The sequence below is a fragment of the Rissa tridactyla genome, chromosome 3 (genome assembly GCF_028500815.1).
Source record: "Rissa tridactyla isolate bRisTri1 chromosome 3, bRisTri1.patW.cur.20221130, whole genome shotgun sequence".
Taxonomy (NCBI): Eukaryota; Metazoa; Chordata; class Aves; order Charadriiformes; family Laridae; genus Rissa; species Rissa tridactyla.
In genome coordinates this window covers 72,694,882-72,716,525 of record NC_071468.1, presented here as the reverse complement: position 1 = coordinate 72,716,525, position 21,644 = coordinate 72,694,882, and the positions used below count along the sequence as shown (strand labels likewise).

The following is a 21,644-nucleotide window of genomic DNA, read 5'->3' as shown; positions in this document are numbered from 1 at the left end:
CTTGAATGTCTCCAGGGATGTGGCCTCCACCACCTCTCTGGGCAACCTGTTCCAGTGTCTCACCACCCTCATTGTAAAGAAATTCTTCCTAATGTCTAATCTAAACCTACCCTGCTCTAGTTTAAAACCATTGCCCCTCGTCCTATCGCTACATGCCCTTGCAAACAGCCCCTCCCCATCTCTCCTGTAGGCCCCCTTCAGGTACTGGAAGGCCGCTAAAAGGTCTGCCCAGAGCCTTCTCTTCTCCAGGCTGAACAGCCCCAACTCTCTCAGCCTGTCCTCACAGGAGAGGTGCTCCAGCCCTCTCATCATCTTCATGGCCCTCGGCTGGACCCGTTCCAACAGTTCCATGTCCTTCCTGTGCTGAGGACTCCAGAGCTGGACGTAAGATCCCAGGTGGGGTCTCAAAGACACCCGTGATACCCAGCTGCCCCTGCGGCCTGCAAATTTCCACCCCCGTTTCAAAGGCCAGCGCGGGCGGGGCGCCACGGGCGCCGAGGCCGGAGGCGGGGTGTTCCCATGAGCCCCGGGAAGGGCCGGAGGATTGGGAAGGAGGATCGAGGCTCCACGGGGACCGGCCAGGCCCTTCCCAAGCGCCCCGTCCCCGCCGCTCGCTCCCGCCGCCCCCTCCCACCCCGGCGCGCCGCCGGCACCGGCCGCCAGGGGGCGCTGCTCCGCCCCAAGACCCCGCCCACCGATGGAGGGGCGGGGTCGATCCCAGCCGATCCCCCTCCCGTCCTCCCCTCGCCCCGCCCCGTCCCTTCCCTCAGGGCCACGTCATTCGCTCTCCGCGGACGGAAGTGACGCTATCCCGCCCGGCGGCCAACTGGCGCCGTGCGTGTGGCGGGGTGAGAGGTGAGGGAGCGGGCGGGGCGGCAGGAAGATGGCTGCACTGGCGGCGGTTGCCGGGCGGGGGACGCGGGCTCCGTGAGGGGATGGCGGCGGCGGCGAGGCAGGCGGCGCGTTGCGGCTGAGGCACCCCCCCGCTCCCCCCTCCCCACCTCGCTCTGCCGGGCCCCGCGCGCGCTCCCGTCGGTTGAGCTCTCCCCCCATGAGCGGGGCGGGCGGGCTGGCCTGGCGCGCGCTGCACGCCTTGCTGCGCGCCCTGCTCTGCCTGCAGCGCGCGCTGCTGGCCTGCCTGCGCGGCCGCGCCGCCGCCGCCGGGCCCCGCGCCTGGCTCTGGCGCCGCGCCGCCTCCGCCGCCGCCTCCTGCGCCCTCCTGGCGCCCGCCGCCGCCGGGGCTTTCGCCTTCCGCAAAGCCGGGGCGGCCCCCCGGAGGCGGCGGCCCGGGGCCGCGGCGCAGGGCCGACAGCGGTGGCGCTCGGACGGGCGGGCCCTGCAGAAGCTGCCGGTGCACATGGGGCTGGTGGTGACCGAGGAGGAGCCGAGCTACGCGGACATGGCCAGCCTGGTGGTGTGGTGCATGGCGGTGGGCATCTCCTATGTCAGCGTCTACGACCATAATGGTGAGCGGCGGGTGCGTGTGGGGGGAGTCGTACCGCGGGGGTGCCCCGGGTCCTCCACCGGGCGATTGCCGCCCTGGGGAGCGCCTCCGGGCCGGCAGACGCCGCCCGGCCCTGGTGCGCCACCGGCGTGGAGCCTCCTCCTCCTCCTTCTCCCGGAGTCTGCCCGAGCCGGGTGCCGTTCTCTCCATTGGCAGCTCCTTTCCCGTCCCCTGGATGAGCCTGGCCTGTGCAGAGCTCCTGGGCTTGGTAAGTCTGGGAGTGCCCTGAGTGCTGTCCTCTGCCCCAGCTCCTGGGTCGGGGTGACTCAGTCCTCCCTGCTCACTGGAGGGGGCAGACAGTGGGGCCTTTCTAGAGCCTGGTTCCCAGCCCTGGTCTAACAGGAACTCCTGGCATCTGAGAGTCATGAGTCCATAGGGTATGGGTTCTTAAGTAGAGAAGAGCTGTAGGCTACTTGTTCTTATGAGCTTTTATGAGCTATGTCTGAACTTCCAGAAGTGGTTGGATGAATGAGAGTAGCCATCTATTTTCATGTACTCTTTCTCATGTGAAGAGACAGGCTGGAAAGGTAGTTAAACATAAACGTGTGTTTTGTGTGCTGCTTGTGTTATGAAATTAAATTACATGATCTACATTTGGTATAAGGACTGGTGTGCCTTGTCATTTGAGTGAACTCTGAGCCAGTGCTTGTGAAAACTTCAGTGTTTTTTCATATCCACTATGTGATTTTACTCATTACTGTGTCTCAGGTGTAAGACTCTTGAATTCTCATGCTTGCAGGTACATTGATTCCTTGTCACTGAGTAGTTTAAAGATAAGTTCAGCATTTGGATTTAACATGCTGTGGAATAATCATGGAACAAATTTGTCTTTCTCATACCTATTCTTTCCTACGGAGGAGGTGAAGCCAGCTGTTTTCAAGATATTCTTAGGTGAAGCTCTCTACCCAGCTGTTGAGAGATGATTTCTAACTGAGACTAGACAAGCTATCAACTCAGAAAGGCTAATAATACATGAAAGGGACTGTCCTGCTTCTGTCCTCTCCAGAGGAGAAGGCTTCATCCTGAAGATACCTGTGCTTTTGCTGTCAATGGTGAGACTGTAGGATACCAGTGTTTAAATGTTGTTTTGAGCCACTTCTGATGGCTGTCTAAAGATGTCATGGAAATTAGATTAACTCTGTAGATTTATGCCAGGTTAGAGGTACAGTGGTACAGTCTGCAATAACTGTCTTCTAGTGCTCTTTCAGGAAAGACTCAACAGTACATCACATGTAAGTAGGTGGAATCTATTGTTGTCAAGTGTGCAAAAGCATTTGAGGTATGCAGGCCTTTTCCTGAGCATAGGCATTTATGACTTTTTTTTTTTTAAACCACTGCTATTAATAGTTCTGTTTCATGTCTGGTCCTTCATATGTGATGCAAGACTCAAATGGCTTAACTTTCACTAAATTCTCTAAATCTTATTAAGAAACTAGGCTTAATACTAGTCACTTAACAGTTTAAACTGGCCATCTGTGCAAGGCAGTTGTGGAACTTATTATGTTGTGTTTCAGCGGGAGAAGACTTCCTCATTTAGAAGTCAAGGAATGGTATAAAATATTTGCATAACATCTCAAGGACACAGAAAACAGTCAGTGCGTTTTGGAAAGCCATTTATGTGTTGATAGTTTTTGCTCTCAACTTGGAAAGCATTCAAGCAGGTTAACTGCTGCAGAGCAAACGTTAGTACCAATCAGGAGTGGGAGTTTCCCTTATAGCCTGAAGAGAGATACTTTTATTGTACAGGATCTCTAATTTCTGTCAAACCTCAAATAAGTAGTCTGCAGTATTGCTTAATACGTTATGCATGTATGCTTAGTTCCTTTTTAGATCTCTGCACTGTGCTGCACGAATTACATGTATGAGAACTGAATTGAGGAACAGATCCATCTGGGAGTCATGTTTCTTGGTGGTCTTGGTTTTCAGCTTGCTCACTGTGCAACCGTTCAATGCTGAGGAGGGAGAATGAACCAGCCAATGCTTAGGTAGCCACTGTTGCTGAGATTCTGACAGAGAGGAGCCAGCGCTCTTGTAGTGTCTGATGCCTTCATTAAGGAGAAGCTACTTCTGCTTCTCCAGCACATATGTTGAGATCCAGTTAGATCTAAGACTGACTGTTGGAAGACTGTAAATATGATGACCAGAAATGACAAAGTTATGTCCTCTGAAGAGCAGTATAGTTGAAATAACCTTGCAGAACCATTGTCTTTTTTAGCAGTTCAGAAAAAAAAAATAATCTTGGAGACTGCTGCTGTTTCCGTGTGTTGTTACATTCATTCTAAAGTTGCATGTTAAGAGGTTTTGTTAACACCTTTGAAATCTGAAAATATAGCTGCGATCTCATGATGTTAATATCAAGACATAATGCATTTCAGTAGTTCATTCTTCTGTTGGTCCTTTGATACCAGAATATGCTGGTTTAATTGCCAGCTTGAATTCCAGTTTGTTGGAACATAATTGAAGAAGGCAAGACAATGCAGAACAACTGAAATGTGTTAAATCAGTGGCTTTTGCCAAACTTTCAGAGTTGATGAGAATAGCCTGCCGTTACACACGCATGTTCTTCATGGGTGTGCAATGGGTTTCCTGGGACAGCAGCCACAACTGCTTTTTGCACAGCATTTTGTCAGCTGAGCCTTTTAAACTGGTTTCAGAGAGTGAGCAAGTGGTCATTCATATGGCTAAAGTAATATGCTTACTTCTGGTAATAGCAGATATGTTGCCTTTATTTTGGTGCTAAGCTCCTTATGGTGTTTAGATTGAGCATACAGCATTTCTAGATAGACTTGTCATTAAGTAGGATGTTGCAGTCGTTGCTAATTCCGGTCCTGAATAATAGTGGTGTCTGGAACCCTCAACAGTAGCACTAGTGTAGTGAAGGTGAATAAAGTGAGGTACAGCTTGCTCTTATCAGTAGCAGAGGGTGAACCTTAATTAAGTTGTGCACTTGTTCTCATCTTCTCAGGTGGGAAATTTGCTTTTGATCAGCTGAGTTGCTTCAGTAAGGTTCTGTGTTCATACAATTGTACCAACTATTGACTTATCAAAGATATGTTGTTCCCACTGATGTGGCTGTGGCAAAGAAGGAAACACAATGACGAGTGCTCTGAATCTGTGTTAGATGTAGTGAGGTATACTTTAGTATGTTTCCTTTTCCTTCATTGCACATTTGCAGTACTGAGATTCTTCTCATTGCAACGGGAAACTTTGATTACAAGAGCAGCCTTCCATGGTTGCGTTTTCTGTGAGAAATGCTGTCGGTTTCCTGTAGAAGGCTTAAATTAAAAATGTGTCCTTAATTGCCCCTTTTGTAAGAAGAGAAGGAAGCATGACATTCTCTAAAGAAGTGCCAGATAAGCTGTTCATTTGTTTACAGTAGTGAATTTCTATATTTTTAACTGAATGACTAAATAGAAGGTTGTTTCTGTATTCTCGGTGTCAAAATAAGTAGCTGCATCCCAGCTGACACTAGTGTGTTATAGCAGCTGCACCAGTAACTGTAAGGGCAGCTTGGCTGGAGTTGTGCTGATTCTTGTGGGCAATTACAGAACCCAGTATGTTACAAGTGTATTGGTTAATAATTGTGGAATGTGATCATGTACTTGGCTGTCTTCTCTGAATCCATGAAGATCACTATGTCAGCAGACTAGGATAAAAAGGTCTTTGCAGAATGCAAGAGGACCATAATGTAAGTAACCACCTTGTACTGTAAAAAATATATGATGCTATGAGTTGCAGTGCTCAAAACTGAGAACCCTGTCAGGCTTGGAGACCTAAGGTGGTGTGCTTTTACTGCCTCTCGTCTTTAGGAGCCCTTTTCATTTTCCTGATTTTTCAATGATATACATCAGAAAAAGCCATAATAAACTTAATGCTATGGTGTGCTCTTTGGTTATTAAATCCAGATTGACTAAAATTTTAGGGTTTTGATCAAGGATGTTTTTCTGTGGACTTGCGTGTTGCCAATCCTATTACTTAGTAGAAATCCAGCCATGCTGGTCAGGACCTTATCTCTGAGGAGATAATGCAGCCTTGTCACAGTCAGAAGGCAGTGATTATGCAATTATATAGTAGCAGTTAAAATATCTTCTGGGGAGCAGAAGCCTTTGACCAGTGTTATGTACTTTAACTTTATTCCGTTAAAGTTACTTTGCCACTCAAGAGCTTGCTTGAGTGTTACTTCTGTCCATCCGTGGAGCTTTCCTGAAAAGGTTTGGGACAAGTCTAGAGCGCTTTTTGGCACCTTGATGAACCTTCGCATTTGAGTACTTTGGGCTTCTGAACAGATGCTGCAGGGTAAAGGTTTCTTAAAGCCCATAGTGTGACTGCATTGAGAGCTTAGGTTTCTTCATCCTGGGATTAGCTTTCCAGTGAACTGCTTTACTTCTGACCAGTTTTCTCTTGGAAATTCTTTGAAAGGATGGAGTACTGCACTAGGCAAAAGAAATTGTTTCATTAGCCTCAAATATAGGTTTTTAGTCTCTTCCAAATTACTTGGTAGTTTAGCCAATCCGATCTATCCATACAACCTTCTGGGTGTTCAGTGGGTTCACTTCACTGGGGGAACATAAATATGTTGTGGTTTTGTGTCACTGGAACACTTCGGTGAGATACCAGTATCATGTGCCATCTGCTGTGGGTCTTCACACATGTGAAACATCATGTTTGACAATTGCATTTTGGTGTTGAGTTGGTAAGAGTCCTCAGACCGCATTTATTAAAAGGGTTAACGCTAATCAGCAGAAGGTACCTTATACATATGGGTAATATGAAAGTAGTATCTTTTCTCTCGACTGCTGATGAGCTTTTGTTCTCCTGGTACAAAGTGTCCCTCCAAGAAGAAATGTGGGAGGAATCGTTGCCTATGAGGTTATAAGTTCTAACTTGAATCCTTCCTATTAGGTTAGCACTAGCTTAAGTGGCTTTAATGTGAGTGGAACTTAAGTGACTTCATCCACTTTCAAACTTCGATTATATTTTTTTTCTAGCCTCTTGGAATAGACAAGCCTAATACATTTTTCTAGCCTCCCATATCCTGTGAGGTCCAGTGTAATGACTTAAACCCTGCTTTCCTCCATGATCAACCAGCACGATCCAGCACGAGGATGCAGGCAGAAGTCATTCATGTCTTGAAACAGTTTCTTGCATGTACATTATTTGAATTGGGTTATGATTTGGCATTTCTCAAGCTGTTAATACTTCGATGCTTGTTACCTTATGACTCTTGCTTTGTTGGCACTGGGAGGGAATTGAGAAAAAGCAAATAACTGAAATGCTGTGGAAATGTATTCTTTCCTAGGCTAAACTTCAGTTAAGGTGTTTGTTCCCTTGTAAGGAAGAGCTGACTCTTAGTCTGTGTTTAATCGGATTCTGCTGCTTTAAAAAGCAGGGCAAGTGAGAATGTTGAACTTTGAGATGCTACCAAGGCATTAACACAGGTGGTGGCTGTGGTAGTCTAGCCAGACAAACAAATGGTTGATACCACCTGGTGCTTCTCTGTGCCAGTTGTTCCCTTCCAGTTCGCAGTTCCTGTTACTTTTGAGCCTTGCTTCTGCTGAACTTGCAGCCTCTTAGTTAACAAACTCCATTTGTCAATCTCTGACCCTACAATGACCATACAACACCACAGTTGACTGCAAAGGGGCATGGCTTGTAACTATTGTAAAACTGAGCAAAAGGCATGTGCTCTGGAAAAGACCTGTGTAATGGAGGGCTACTGCAGGAGACTGAAACACTTCTGGTTTGCCTCAGCTCTAATGGCAACTAATGATCAATAGGTTTGCAGCTTGTGTTGTAAAAACAAAAATCAACCCTGGAAACAGCTCACAAGTTCTTAGTTAAATAAAAAACCCAAACAAGCAAAACCACGAAGTTTTATACTCTCTTGCTTTGGTAATTGTAGTGCTTAAATATGCATAATTCTTAAAACGCTTCATTTGTTTGAGTATAGACATTTGCACCCACTTGAAAAGACTCCAACATTCTGACTGAACAAAACAGTTTCTGCTTTTCAAAAAGAAAAATTATTTCTAATGAAGAATAATAGTGACAACTTCATGTTTGTGTTCCATATTAGAAACACTAGTAGGGCCGAAATTGTCCCCGCTTAACAGCAAACAGCTGTTGTATTGCTAAAATTTATTATACCTCTTGTCAAACATTAACTTTCTGTAATGTTAAAATCATATTATGGACTTGCTTTCAACTTATGTGGAAGACCATGAACAAAATTGGAAGGTAGCATTAAACCTAGGCTTAAGGCTTGCTGCCTAGGAAGACTTGAATTCTGTTAGCGAGTTGGTCAGCTTGTGCACTTTTGCTTACTGTATTTATCATGTATAAATTAGCAACAGCATCTTCCAGAACTAATTGGATATATTTTCAAAGTTGTAAAAAATGCACCTTGTAGACAGATAGATTTTTGAGATACTGTAAGGGAAGGGGGTGTATGCCTGAGCCGCAACTGTGTAATTTTCAAAGTCAAATGTGAATTTGGCCCACGTGCGTTGCCTCTGGCAGCACTGTATTTGCCATCATATGTATCTGAAGGACAAAGTCTCTTGTGCACTGAGTGAGAGACAAAGCACTGAAGGAGTAAAGTTCCCAAATGCTATTTGTTTCAAATGAAGGTTTCAGTTAGTTTGGATGTTTACTACCATCTGATGTGCTTCAGGGTCTTCTCTGCAGGAAAACTGCAGGTGTGTCAAGTTCAGTGGATTAGTTGGAATTTAGGTGTGGAGGTTTTTCCAAGAAAAACATACTACAACTATATAATACAACTACCAGGAGCTTCCAGTTTATGTTAAACTGCTATTCCAAGAGCAATACAGGACCCAGATTTGAACAGCTAAGGAAGTGAGTGAGGTATATGAGGAGAGTAGAAGAGAAATGCTGATGATATTCAGACGAATCTCAAGAACACATCTAACATATCTTTAGTATCCACTGTGTGTATTGAGGATCTTCACTTCAGAGCTGGACCAAGTCCTTTATCTGATGTCCCTTTTTATTGAGCAGTAAGCACCTTAGTCTATTCTCCTACCTGTTATCCTCAGTGTCTTCATTTACTTCATAGCTGGAGTTTGTATTCTTAAATCTGTTCTTCCAGTCTTTGACAGGAACAGGCAACAACTCTTCATGAGAAAAGAATCGATATTATTAGTGCTGGGTTGTGAAGGGGAAGAAGAGAGCAGCTGTTTCCCCGGTTGTGAGCCTTTTCTAATTACGCCAACTCTTTTTCTGAATATTGGGTGTAGGGGTTTTTTCCTCATCTTGAAAAATGGATGACTCTTAGAGGTGAGGCATATGCAACCTTGCACAGATCTTACTTGAAGATGGTGCGAGATTAGCAATTGCAGTAGCTGCACTGCTGCTGACCTTAAGAGTAAGGAAGACAATCAGTACTGACCGTAGGACAGGACAGACTTATCCAAGCAGAGTTGTGTCAAACGGTATTATTCAAAGCGGCATGCTCAATTTCTAATGTGTACTAATATACATTAATAAGCAGGACCACAATATGTAACAATTTAACTTTATTTAGACTTAGTAAAAGTATTCAACCACTCTTTTTCTATCAAGGTTGCTGCCTTTGAGATTTGCTTGTCTGTCAGCATGTGAAATCACTTATAAGCATCACTGACACTTGTGTAATGAAGTAAATTATTTTCTATCCAGGATGGTAGGAAAACCAGATGCTTTATCACCTGTTAAAACCTCTAATGAAGCCTGTATAAAAATACTAACTCGCTAGGCCTAAAGGCTAGCATATTAAATAAATGCATTGTATCACTTCATGTTGCAAGCTAACTCCTAATGTCTTATGGTCTTAACCCAATGCTTTACACAGTTTGACCATCACTGATGTAGAAACTGCTGTTTCTAGCAGTTTCTAATCCCAGAATCAGGTGGAGGTGATGAATCATAAGCCTGATCATAAAATTGTATACAAGTTCAGTGTTTCTTGTAAGATTACTCTGCCGGCATTTTTAGACTGGTCAACAGAGGTGCTTGACATAGGATTTCCGAATGAAACTTAGGCTTTTAGTAACAACCCCTGAATACAAAGTGATAAAAATGTTATCACTTCCTAAGTAAATATGCCTAGCTACGTTTTTGCACTGTAAATATTTAAACTGTAACATTCAGTTTTTACTGTGGCTTTTAATTAGAAATAACTGTGTCTTTTTTTAAGAGCTAGAATTTATTTTTGAACAGGAACCAAAGTGTGTTTGGTTAAGCAAGTTTTTGTAATCTCCTGCACTCAAAAATGTCTACCATAAATATGTAAGTATAAAAAAAGCTTTGGGGACTGCATTAACTCCTTGGAATACACAGCTTGTGAAATCTTCTTATTAGGAAATCCATGGCATAGGAGTAGGCAGTTATTGTGACCCGATACACAGATTTAGTCTTCTGGCTCTCTTTGGTGACTTTCTGTTAGCCTGCAGCCTTAGTGGTGTGGCAGTAAGTGTTAGTAGACTTAAGCATCAAATCTACAGCAACATGGGCATTAAGGAAACTTGATGTTAATCAGACTTGGTGGTCCTGTGCTGGTAGGGTATTGCTCTTTCAAACTATTGCTAGTCTACTAAGGACAATGAAGTAAGTCTTAAACTATCCCTTATGCAATTGCAGATTGATACTTAAACCAGGCTGGGTGAAAGAGGAGCAAAAGCACATGAGTTGTCTTTCCAAGGTCACTGAAATTAGTCATGTGTAGTAGCATTTGCTTTGGATTCTTACCGTACTTGTGAGCTCCAGTTTGAAACCAGTACTGACTACCTGATTCTTTTTTCTTCCTGCCTAGTGTCAGATTTATTTTGTAGTACTCTTTGTAGGAGTTGGCTGACATGCAACCTTTTTTAAAGGTATTTTCAAGAGGAATAATTCAAGATTGATGGATGAGATTTTAAAACAGCAGCAAGAACTCTTAGGACTAGATTGCTCCAAGTACACCGTGGAATTTGCAAATCAAGACAAAGCTGATCAAGGTAAGGTGAACTGAGGGGTGGGTTGATATGACTTTAGCTGTATGTAAATCACAACTCTGCTTTTACTTAAACACATTCCTGTGTACAGTGACCTTTTCCCTTCATTAAGCACTGATTATCAGAACACGCGCAGCCTTCCTGGCGCAGCCTTCCTGGGCTAGTATTGAACTTTCATTGTAGTTATTTGTTCTTAACTAACAGTGAAGTGTTGTGTCTTCCTTCCCATAGTGATCATTACTGGGTAGTCTGATCTTCCCTTTACACACAACTGTTGTGCTGTGACCCCTTTAATGTATTAGTGTAGCTCAACTCCCAGCTGTTTCAGTGTGATGAATAATTCTGCTGAGTTGAAAAAGCACTGGAGTAAGTGTCTTGCTGATGTCAAGTTAACAATATGTGCACTTCCATCTTTCCAAATTTATACCTTAAAGTGGGGAGGAAGGGAAAGAGCAAAACTGCTGGTTGTCATGACAATGTATAATAACACCAGGAAGGTAAAGGATGTTAAGTTTAAAAGAAAAATAAATTAAAAAATACTCTGTGATAGCAGCTTTGGCATGTAGTAGAAGTGCAAAACAGGAATTTATTTGGACATTAATGTTCCTTATTCAATACTATGTGCTGTAAATATTAATTTAGCTATGTTGACTAACACAAATGCTAAAAGTCTGTTCAAAATGTAGTAAATTACAAGTATGTATTTACTAAAGCAGGCCTTTGCCTTAGAGGGATAGGCTGATATTCAGGGCTCTCCTGACTACAACTCATAATATTTAAATAGTCTCATAAAAAAAAAAAAAAGAAAACCAACCCATATGTTTTAAGACAATCATATTACATAGTTTGAAGACTTAAGAAAAGTCTACACGTCATAAGTTGTAGTACATTTAGAATCATAGAATCATTTAGGTTGGAAAAGACCCTTGGGATCATCGAGTCCAACCATCAACTCCGCTCTACAAAATTCTCCCCTACACCATATCCCCCAACACCACATCTAAACGAGTCTCAAACACATCCAGGGATGGTGATTCCCCCACTTCCCTGGGCCGCCTATTCCAGTATCTAACCACTCTTTCTGTGAAGAATTTTTTCCTAATGTCCAGACTAAACCTACCCTGCTGCAGCTTGAAGCCATTCCCTCTTTTCTATCACTAATTACCTGTGAGAAGAGACCAGCACCAGCCTCTCTACAATGGCTTTTCAAGTAGTTGTAGAGAGTGATGAGGTCTCCTCTCAGCCTCCTCCTCTTCCTCAAACTAAACAGTCCCAGCTCCTTCAATTGCTCCTTGTAAGATTTATTCTCCAGGCCCTACAACAGCTTCATTGCCCTCCTCTGCACTCGCTCCAGCACCTCGATCTCTCTCCTATTGAGTATTGTGTCCAGTTCTGGGCACCTCAAAGTGTGGCCTCACCAGTGCTGAGTACAGGGGGACAATCACCTCCCTGCTTCTGCTGGTCTCACTATTTCTAATACAAGCCAGGATGCCATTGGCTTTTTTGGCCACCTGGGCACGCTGCTGGCTCATGTTCATCCGCTTGTCAATTAGAACCCCCAGGTCCTTTTCTGCCAGGCAGCTCTCCAGCCACACTTCCCCAAGCCTGTAGCGATGCATGGGGTTGTTGTGGCCCAAGTGCGGGACCCGGCACTTGGCCTTGTTGAAGCACATTCCATTAGCATTGGCCCATCGGTCCAATCTATCCAGGTCTCTCTGTAGAGCCTCCCTGCCCTCATGTAGATCAACACTCCTGCTTAGCTTCGTGTCATCTGCAAACTTGCTGCATTTAAGATCCTGCAGGCTGAGTTTTGCTTCCTCTACAAGAACTGATAGGATACCGAGATCCTTTGTGCTGCTTTTCTAGTATAAAGTCCAATGTTGTAGCATAAACTTGCCTTATAAGCAACTTAGCCTAAGGTGCTAGCATTTACATGGAATCAGCAGAGTTTCATGTTGTCTCTTTATTTCTGTGAAGGTAGAAGTAACCAGCAGAAAATGGGATAAACAGGCTGTTAATGTCTGAAACTCCAGCATACTTAGCTGCACTTGACTAAATCAGGATATTTGCATCCATACCAAATGAACTACTGAAAGATTGCTCAGACTTGCTGACTGAAAGGGTACATTTAAGTCTCAGGAACTTCTTATGCTGGAGACTATGAAAAGCAGAGGTGTTTTCTGTTCTTAGAATTCTTCATTCTTCCTTAGAAGGCTCCACAGTCAGATCAGACACTTCATACTGAACTGAACAAGCTGATACCTATCCAGTTTATCACATTAAACTGCAATATTTCACTTTTTCTGAAAAGCAAAATGACATGTCTTACACTTATGAATGCTGTTAGAGAAATATTCTTTAACGTAGGACATATGATAAATCAAAGAATATCCAGGAACAATTATTTTCATTGTGGTGGCTTTGGATAGACTGAGGTTTTTTTGGTGCTCGTATGAGTCTTCTGACTGTATTCTCTGTACTTTGCAGTCAGGTTCTGCAGTTTTAAGAAGTGTTATTTTTAAGTATCTGATTATAACTATCATAAGTTCTGTGTAAGTCTAATGTATAACATGCACTAGTGTTTAACCCATTTACTTCAAGCTGGGTTTAGTATGCTGTCTGTAGCCTTCAGCTGCCTTTGGTGAGTTTACCTCTTAAGTACCTTATCAGAACTGACAATGATGCAAGTCATGTAGTGTGAGAAGGCTTCCACCTCACAATAGTGTAGACAGTAAGATTGTTGTGAAATGTTCTCTTAAGTCACTGACATAATTACAGGTTAATGGATAAATTCTGGTACTACTACCTGGCTTCCGTAGTAATCTTAGATCAATATTGTAACTCTTGCATCAATTTCCAAGTGCTGCTGAAAGATCTTGTGATCGTATATGGGGAGGGCCCCAGCTTAATCATTGTCACATGAATGTCTGCAGTAGCTGTTAAACACCTTCCTCTTTTAGGGTAGGAATTAGATCTTTTTTTCCTTTCCCTGAACTGCAAGTCTTTCTACGTTGTTTACCACCCCCAAAGTTACTATCTAGGTGCCTTCCTCTCACTGCTTCGCCTGACAGCATAAGAACCAATGAAAATTTCCTGGAAGACTCTGCATTTCAAGACTGACGTTAATTAAACCACTTTCTACGAGACCCCTCGAAATAGTCACCTTAAACTTGTGTTGTAGTAATACAGCAAATACAGAAGACACCCACTTCTGTAAGAGACGAATGAGGTATATCTATGACTAGTTGTATAATATGTGAAGTAAATGACAAGTTTCTTTCAGTCATATCCTGTGAATATCTAAAGCACATTCAAAACAACTATAGTTCTGTTGCTTTTAAACTGTTTTTGTACTTTCAGTTTTAAATTGCCAATCTACATTGAAGGTGCTGTCTCCGGAAGATGGAAAAGCAGACATAGTAAAAGCTGCTCAGAACTTTTGTCAGTTGGTAGCACAGCAGCAAAGAACATACACAGACCTGGATGTGAATGTGTTAGACAACTTATTAAGTAGTAAGTATGACATGGTCTGTGGGGAGGAGGGGGAAGAGTACTCGATTTGTAACAGATTTGGTTTCTAGTATATTTATTGCTTAGAATGTATGCATCTTCTTTATTAGTCTGTCAGGATAAGTTGTGATTATTGATTTCAGGCTTCTGCTAAAAAATTCTTATTGGTTTACTCCCTTTTGAGCTTTTTCTTTAGGCAGAAAAAGGAAACCTTAAGCTAAACTGGAGAGTCTGCGCTCTTCAGAGTTTACAGCCTCTGTGGGAGGTTTACAACCTGCTGGGATCCCCTGAAAATAGACTACTATAAGTTAACTTCTTGCAAGTTAGCATGCTGCAAACCTGGGTATGGGCAGAGAGTCTTTTCCAGATCTGGTTACAGCAATTAAAGCTGTTAACTGTTGCCTAACTATCATTGTGAGTGCAAACGATGGAGCACTTGCTGATCTTTTGCTGCTGTATAACCCACACTAGTTTAGTTATCTTCATTACTAATTCATGCAGATTACTGACTCTGCACTGAGGTGCATGGCTACATGCAACAGCTAGGAGAAGGGCAGGGCTGCCCTAATCTCACATCTGGGAGTAGTTTAGCACAAGCTTCCACATCCCCAGTGGTGCTATGGAGCTGTAATAGTTGCTCAGCTCTCCTAGGTGATCCGTGCATGTTGATTGCAACTGGAATTAGCTTGGCAAGGTTCAGGTTTCCGATCGCGTACTTCAGCTTGGATGTCTGCAGACACATTATTGTGGCTCCTGTTAGTTGAACTTTAGAGAGTGATGATTTTTTTTTTTTTATTAAAAGGTTGGTCAGTTGAATTGCTCTGCAGACTGACTACTGTGGCCATTTGGACACTTTAATCTTAATTTCAAACTGAATTCTATCCCTGTTGTCAGCATGCTGCATAATAGCTTCTCACTGTAACGGAATTATTAAACGAATTTAGTAAGGCATCTGCAGAAGTAACTTAAACATCTGTCCTGTTACACCCCAAAGGCAGTTTAAGGAAATGAAAAATTGCTTCTTTAAAACACTCATTTTGTGAAGAACTGGTGGTAATTGGTACCTACATGTGTATTTTGGCCAGTGGTGTTTCATTGGATCTTTCTCAAACACTTGTTCATGGTCTTCTGTCTGTGCATTTAAGTGTCTGGGTATGTTAAAAGTGTTAGGGCAAGTCTTAAATGGAGCAGATGTATTCTTCAGGTACTGCATGCTAGATGAGCATAGAAAGAGAAATCTCCTAGGTTTTTAATCTGTCAAAACTGTAAACTTTGAAAACAGGCTGCTTAATCTATGTGGCTAATAAATAGGGATAGTATCTTTAACTAGTCCTGCTTATTAACTTGCTTGGTTTAAGCGTTTAGGACAGTTGGAGGTGAAGAACTGTTCTTTCATTACTTACTTAGCAGCAGCTTATGAAACTACTCATTTTAGTTGTAGGCAAATTTAGTTTCTGTGCATACTTAAAGGCAAGGTATTGAATGTAAACATCTGTGAGTTACTGGTCTAAGTTGAGAGTGAGTTCTGAAAAGCAATACTTGAGTAGCTGTATTTTTAGCGTTTGTGTTCATGGTGACTTCTGTAAGTTTCTGGTTTTTCACATTTTGATTTAAATATCTGATAATGTAGTTTTTTAATTTTCTGTTCATATTTAGGATGCAGGTACTGAAGTCTAGTTGTAAAATGGTATGGCTCTAGCTTGCCACGTGGCTTTTCTGGTTCTTAATCCAGTCATGCCCTAATTCTTACAGCTTGAGTTTTCTTCAGTGTAAGAGTACTTTCTTCTGAGCAATGCCTCAGGTAACCGTTTTGTTTTCAGAGAAGTAGGTGTCACCTGCATTATAATATTGTTTCTACTTGCTGTCTGCCTTCCCAGTAAAGAACATGACTATCAATTAAGGCTGTTCAAGTTGCCCTGTAAAATCCCTGCGGAGAAGAGAAAGGGTAGCGTGGTCAGCTCTGCAAATTCCTTCATGGTTTTCTCTCTGAACTCTTGATCTAGAAGGGATGTTGCCAGATTCCTGTCCCTTGCGTGTCCAGGTCTTTTCACCCCTCTTTCTTTTCTCCACTCCCCCCTCCCCGAGTCTGCTTACAAATCCTTCTATCTTGTGTGTGCTTAAACTTGAAGGGTGCTTTAACTCTAGCAGCTCTGAGGGAGCTCCCACATGTAAAGCATTTGTAGTGCTGATATGTTTAGGTAGAGAAATGGATGCAGAGTGGAAAGCACAGTGCTGTGTTTTGAATAGGCTGTTCTGATGGTAATACTACAGTGTATATTTTCATTTTCCTTCAGATAGGAACCAGAAGGAAATATTAGCATTAACTGGGCTCTCTGAAGGTCTTTTCCTGTTTGAAAAGCCATTGCAGTGTTGAAGATCCTGTTGCTGAACTGGCCAGCTGAGGAGTACTTAGCTACTGAATCAGCTGATGAGTAAAGCTGTCCACTTCCTCCAGAGTCCCCACTTCTAAGTATTTACTGCTTCCCTGCAAAGCTTTTTCATACTAACACGCTAGCTTCAGAACACATTACTGGCTTTTGCTATATATTTTTTTTTCTTAACTTTGAGATAAGATTTGGACCATGGCACAAGGCCCTCATACCTAAATACCCTTTCTTGGAAATGCACATGCTTGGGAAAATAGCTTCTTCTGGCAAAAGGATTGCTATTGTGATGATTCAGTGGGGAGGGAGGATGTGATCTGTCTGAAATCTCCAGCTTCAGTTTCAAAAACTGGGTGGAGCAAAATCTGATAGGACATTAGTTTCCTATTCTGTTATTCCCAAAGTTAAGTTCCTCTACAACTAAACTTAACCTTATAAAAGGCTCTTGACTGGTTTGGTTGAGTTTTTTTTAAGTGATAAAAGAATTGAGAAATAACATCTGAAGTTCAGAGCAAATAGGCATTATTAAACTTTGTCTGCTAAAGGTAGGCATTATGCAATGTAAGCACTCTTGCAGTTAACTTGTAGAATTAGTGGATAATGGAAGGGCTAATACAAAATAGCATGCAGTAATCATGACTAATTGCAGCATTATAGCAAAGTAGGGTTATGACCGGAATGTTTTTCAGATGAGTTAGGTATGTGCATGAAGAACAGCTTACCTTCTTGGGTCCCTTTGGGTACTATACTGGTTTTCCCATGTTGCCCTCATCAACTTGCTAGAATTAGCAGGGAAAGCTGGACCGAGACTGTTCATCCTAAGCTTCTTGCCTGTCTGTCAATTTTAGCTTGGAGCAGCTCAGGCATGGCAGAAGGGTATGCAAGGGAAGCAGTGTTGTTTGGTCACTAATTGTCTTCAACCTCGGAAGATCAGTAGGGTGCTCTCGCTAGTGGAATGACAGTGACTGGGGTTTTAAGGTATGGGTAGTAAGAGTGTGTGCACCTAGTGAAATCCTGCAGTGTTACCTAGCCTTGCCCTGGGACGGGTCATGCTCTCCACTTAGTGACTGGAAAAAAAAATAAAAATTGCCCGGTTCTTCCTCACGCATCTAACCAGAAAGATGTCACCTGCAACACTTTGTCTGATAGAAGAAGTTGGGTTTTAAAATTGTCGAGCTCCATACTGAGAAACAGACAATTCATCTGACAGGGTACTTCTTTTACAACTTGTTTTCTTGATGGTCTGTGATACCAATTTGTTCTTCAGTGGAACCTTCTTAAGTTTTGGTTTGGTTTTTTTTGTGTTAATAGTTCTTTTACTGTACTTGACTGCAACTCCACATAGTTGAGTTAGGACTGTAGTAGGTTTATTGGTCAGGGTACAGCATGTTCTGTGCTATTAAAATCAAGTTTGTCAAGACAAAACTAGAATGAGTCAGTTTAAACAGCAGTATTAAGGTTTGCCGTTAAAACAATGTGGCTGTTCCTATCACTTCCTTACCAAGTCTTTGAGAACTACCTAACATAAAAATAACAGTCCAGCTGGGCCTGCAGTGACTGCCTAAGCTTTTGCTCAGTTGTTCCTGTTCAGGTGATGCAAGACCAGTCTGTTGTCTTGGGCTTTTAATTGTTAACTTATCCTCAGGAGCTTCACTTCGTTTAAAAAATGCATTTAATGAAAAAGCGGACGCCTTAGGGTTTAGAATTAAAACAAATCTTCTGGTGAATTTGAAAAAATCCTAATTTAATTTGTTCTGACAGGTACAAATGGATTTCCTGATCCTGATTTAGTCTTGAAGTTTGGTCCTGTGGACAGCACATTAGGATTCCTTCCGTGGCACATCAGACTGACAGAGATCGTGTGAGTTTCCTATAAATACTGTGAAATAGATTGGAAAAATATCTAACTAAACAAGTCTTTATGTGACTTACCTTATGGAAGTAGTCATAAGAAGAGATTTGCCTAAACAAAGGTGTCTGTAGATTGATTTGAGGGTATTCAAAAACTGTTAAATGAAACCTGTCATATGTTCATTGTTGCTCCTTCAGCCATGATTAGGCAACACCAGACTTTACTCTTCAGGTGAAAGGAACAACTTCTGACACCATCTGGTCTCAGTGATCCAGTCTCAGTTCTGTTGGTGTTCCTTATGTGGATTTTGAGTGGCTTACAGGTTTCTATCAGGGAAACTAAGGATGTAAGGGAAAGAGGATAATGTAAGATGATCATGCCTCTGGATTACCTCCCAGTTTTGGCAATAACTGAACTGACTAGAGTTGCTGTATTTCTTATATCTCAGAGCATTTATAGGGCACTTAAATATTTGGGCAGACCTGTGCTTCTGCAACTTTCTCACTAATTTTAAGTGCCCTGTGTGCTCTAATGGGTTGGCTTTGACTAAAAGAGTAACAAGATATTAACAGCTAGTTTAGTTAATAGAGTTGAGTGACAAGAACAGTGTTGAGAACAACTTCACAAGGCTGCTCAGATAAAAGCTTGCTTTAAGTAATGATATTGCTGACTGGCCATACCAATTGTGCAGTGTTTATAGAAGCTTATTTTAACTTTTCTAACTTTGTTTCTCAGTTCTTTGCCTTCCCACCTGAACATCAGCTATGAAGACTTTTTCTCTGCCCTCCATCACTATGCAGCCTGTGAGCAACGCTGGGGAAAGTGACTTCTGGCTGAGCACATGGAGTCAGACTTTCTGTGGGAAGGAATTGATGTCTGTTTACAAGCACCTGTGACCCATACGTCTGGTTCATAGTCCTTTCTTAATTTATCAACAAATTCAATAAAGTGTCTTACCTTTCTAGAGAGTCTGTGTGAATGCGTGAGAATCTATGGGGAGGGGGAAATTCACAGATTTCCTTTATGAAAAAGACAGTTATTACAAGCAAAGCTGTTCCAAGATCAGTCATCCTTACTTTTATGTCCAAGTGACCTAAAGAACATGCAAGAACTAAGTTTTGTGAAGGCTACGGGACAACATAAACAGGAGTTTCGTGCCATGAAAGTCCTTAAATCTAAAGAAGAACTCTCATGTCAGCTTGTTTCTTTGTAATTCCTTGTGGTCAGGCATTTCAGAGCTAATCACCTGGTTTATCTTCATGTATATTTATTATATAATACGTGATTCCAGAGGGGTCAGTTCTGTTGTTAACTATGAGAATAGAATATGCCTGTGATGACTAAGCCAGCAGCAGGTAGCAAGTTCTAGAAATACTGAGAAGATTCCATAAAAAGGAATGGGAGCTTCTGTGGTAAGTGGATAAGGCAGTCTGTGTAGCACTATCCATCCTCTTGTCTTTTTTTTTTTTTTAAGAGGTAACATGAAAGTATTCCTACAGCCCTGACTGAAACTTTTTAGCAACAGGTCAGTTTTCCATAGAGAATAAGCACAAACAGTACCATGTATTGTTTGTATATCTATATTCCCCGTAAAAGTCTCCCTTACGGTGACAAGCTGGCTAACGGCTCTGGCATCACTTTGCTGAAAAATCTGAAAATGGACTAGGTCCACTCTCATGGCTTGTTGTGCTGGTGCAGCCCGCAGGGGCGGCTGCTTCAGCCTTTTGTCAGGTCTGTTCCGAACTGCCCATCAGAAGTTTGAATGGGAGTCCGCAGCAGGCGAGAAAGAAGATGAAGCTGCACTACAGCACCTCAAAACGGAGATGACTAAATAGATGCATTAGCTAAATGGTCTTCATCACAGAATGCCCTGCTCTAATTACATTCTTATTGTTGGGAGTAATTTGAAATTGAAAGTCTTTATAGCAGCATTTGGGCAAAGCAGTATCTTTCAAGCTGTATTACTGGAGACAAAGGTTAATATTGCAGCCTTCTGCCCTGCGGGCTGTAGAGCTGTTGGACGCTTCATTCTGGAAGTGGGTTTTTGTTATTTTTCCCCCCTCTTCAAAATGAGTCTGGCTTTGTCTCCTTTGGGGTAGGCACGTGACTAGAAGGGAAAGCAACTGCATTTAGAACAGGAATTGCCGGATTTTAAATGAATGTCTGCTTCTTTGTGAAACAGTGTATTTTAACTGTTGTCACTTGATGTAGTGTTATAAAGCAGACTCCATAAACTCCTGGCTGCAGTTTTTTGTCATACTGAGATCAGATTGCAGTTAGAGGAGAACACTGCGGTCTGCTTTTATCTCATAGAAGAGAAAGGGATGTTTAATCAATTAAGTAATGGTTTTGACATCAAATAACATTGCATATGAGCTGGAATGTGCTCCGAGTACAGTTGGCTGCGTTTTGCAGCCCGGTCTCTGCTGTTTGCCAGTTACTGTATTGCAGAGGAGATGAACAGTCGTGCAACGTTCCCTGGGTTCTGCTGTTGCCGTAGGAAAGTTTTTTGTTTGTTTTTTTTTTCACTGAATGTTAAGTTAAACTTTTGTTGCGGGGAGTGGACACCCTCCAACAAACTATCTTGAGTATTGAAGTTTATCTGTAATATGAATTTTGTTTCATTAAAATGTAAGGTTGTGTTTAAGTTACCACTTGTAAGTGTTACCGTGTCACTGAAGCAGTTCTGGTGCTGGCAGTAAAGAGATAAAATAGGAAAAGCTTAGCTTAGTCCTCAAAAGTAATCTATTTTTTATATTTGTATCAGACTGCCAAAGAATACTTCTAATACCTGAGTTCCCCTCTGTCCTCAAACTTCTGCATATCTCAACTGAAAAGACTTCTTTTGTATTGGAGACAGATCTCGAGGTCTAGGATTTGTCTATAGAAGGATGCTTAATGAAACTAAAATGATTAGTTCAGCTGCATCTGATTCAACTTAATCAAATCTCTTCTGATGGCTAGTTTAATTGTGAATTAAGTGGTCCTCCTGGAATTAATGTAGTTGAACTAATCCACGTTATCACTTAGTTGGGATTATTTTACTGTCCCTGTGTGGGCAATCCTCAGTGAGCTGTGCCAAACGCGCTCTGCGTATCCACAACTTGATCTCTGAATGTACGTGATTGCAGGTAGCGCCTCTCCCCGGCTTGTTCTGTGCAAAGGTCTGTGGTAGAGCTGTGACACGCTGTATGGCTGTAGTCTCTGGGTACCTGTACATAATGTGTAAAACAAGTTTTTATGATTAGGGAATCAATTTATTGAACTTTATTATTGAAAGTTAAATCTGAATCTGTAAAACGAGAAATCAATAAAAGACTGTAATCTTTCTACAGGCTATGGTGATACATGAATACTTTTGACGGGGAAGATGTAGCCTTATTCATGTTGCTACATCACTCTGT

At 42.4% G+C, this 21,644-nt stretch overlaps 1 protein-coding gene across 4 annotated transcripts; it reads left to right on the top strand.

The window, feature by feature from the left end:
- Positions 1 to 861: 861 nt before the first annotated feature.
- NUS1 (NUS1 dehydrodolichyl diphosphate synthase subunit) lies at positions 862 to 19,208 on the top strand. Of its 4 annotated transcripts, none has more exons than XR_008465373.1 (5): positions 862 to 1,466; positions 10,375 to 10,497; positions 13,855 to 14,007; positions 16,299 to 16,436; positions 18,150 to 18,249. XR_008465373.1 is itself a non-coding variant. In XM_054195081.1 (5 exons), the coding sequence occupies exons 1-5, from the start codon at positions 1,052 to 1,054 to the stop codon at positions 19,064 to 19,066; spliced, it is 882 nt and encodes a 293-aa protein (XP_054051056.1). In that variant the 5' UTR covers positions 862 to 1,051; the 3' UTR covers positions 19,067 to 19,208. The 4 variants fall into 4 exon arrangements, 2 of the variants coding, with proteins under 2 accessions (XP_054051056.1, XP_054051057.1); XR_008465372.1 differs by having other exon boundaries at positions 16,299 to 16,474; XM_054195081.1 differs by lacking the exon at positions 16,299 to 16,436 and adding an exon at positions 18,976 to 19,208.
- The last annotated feature ends 2,436 nt before the right edge of the window (positions 19,209 to 21,644 follow it).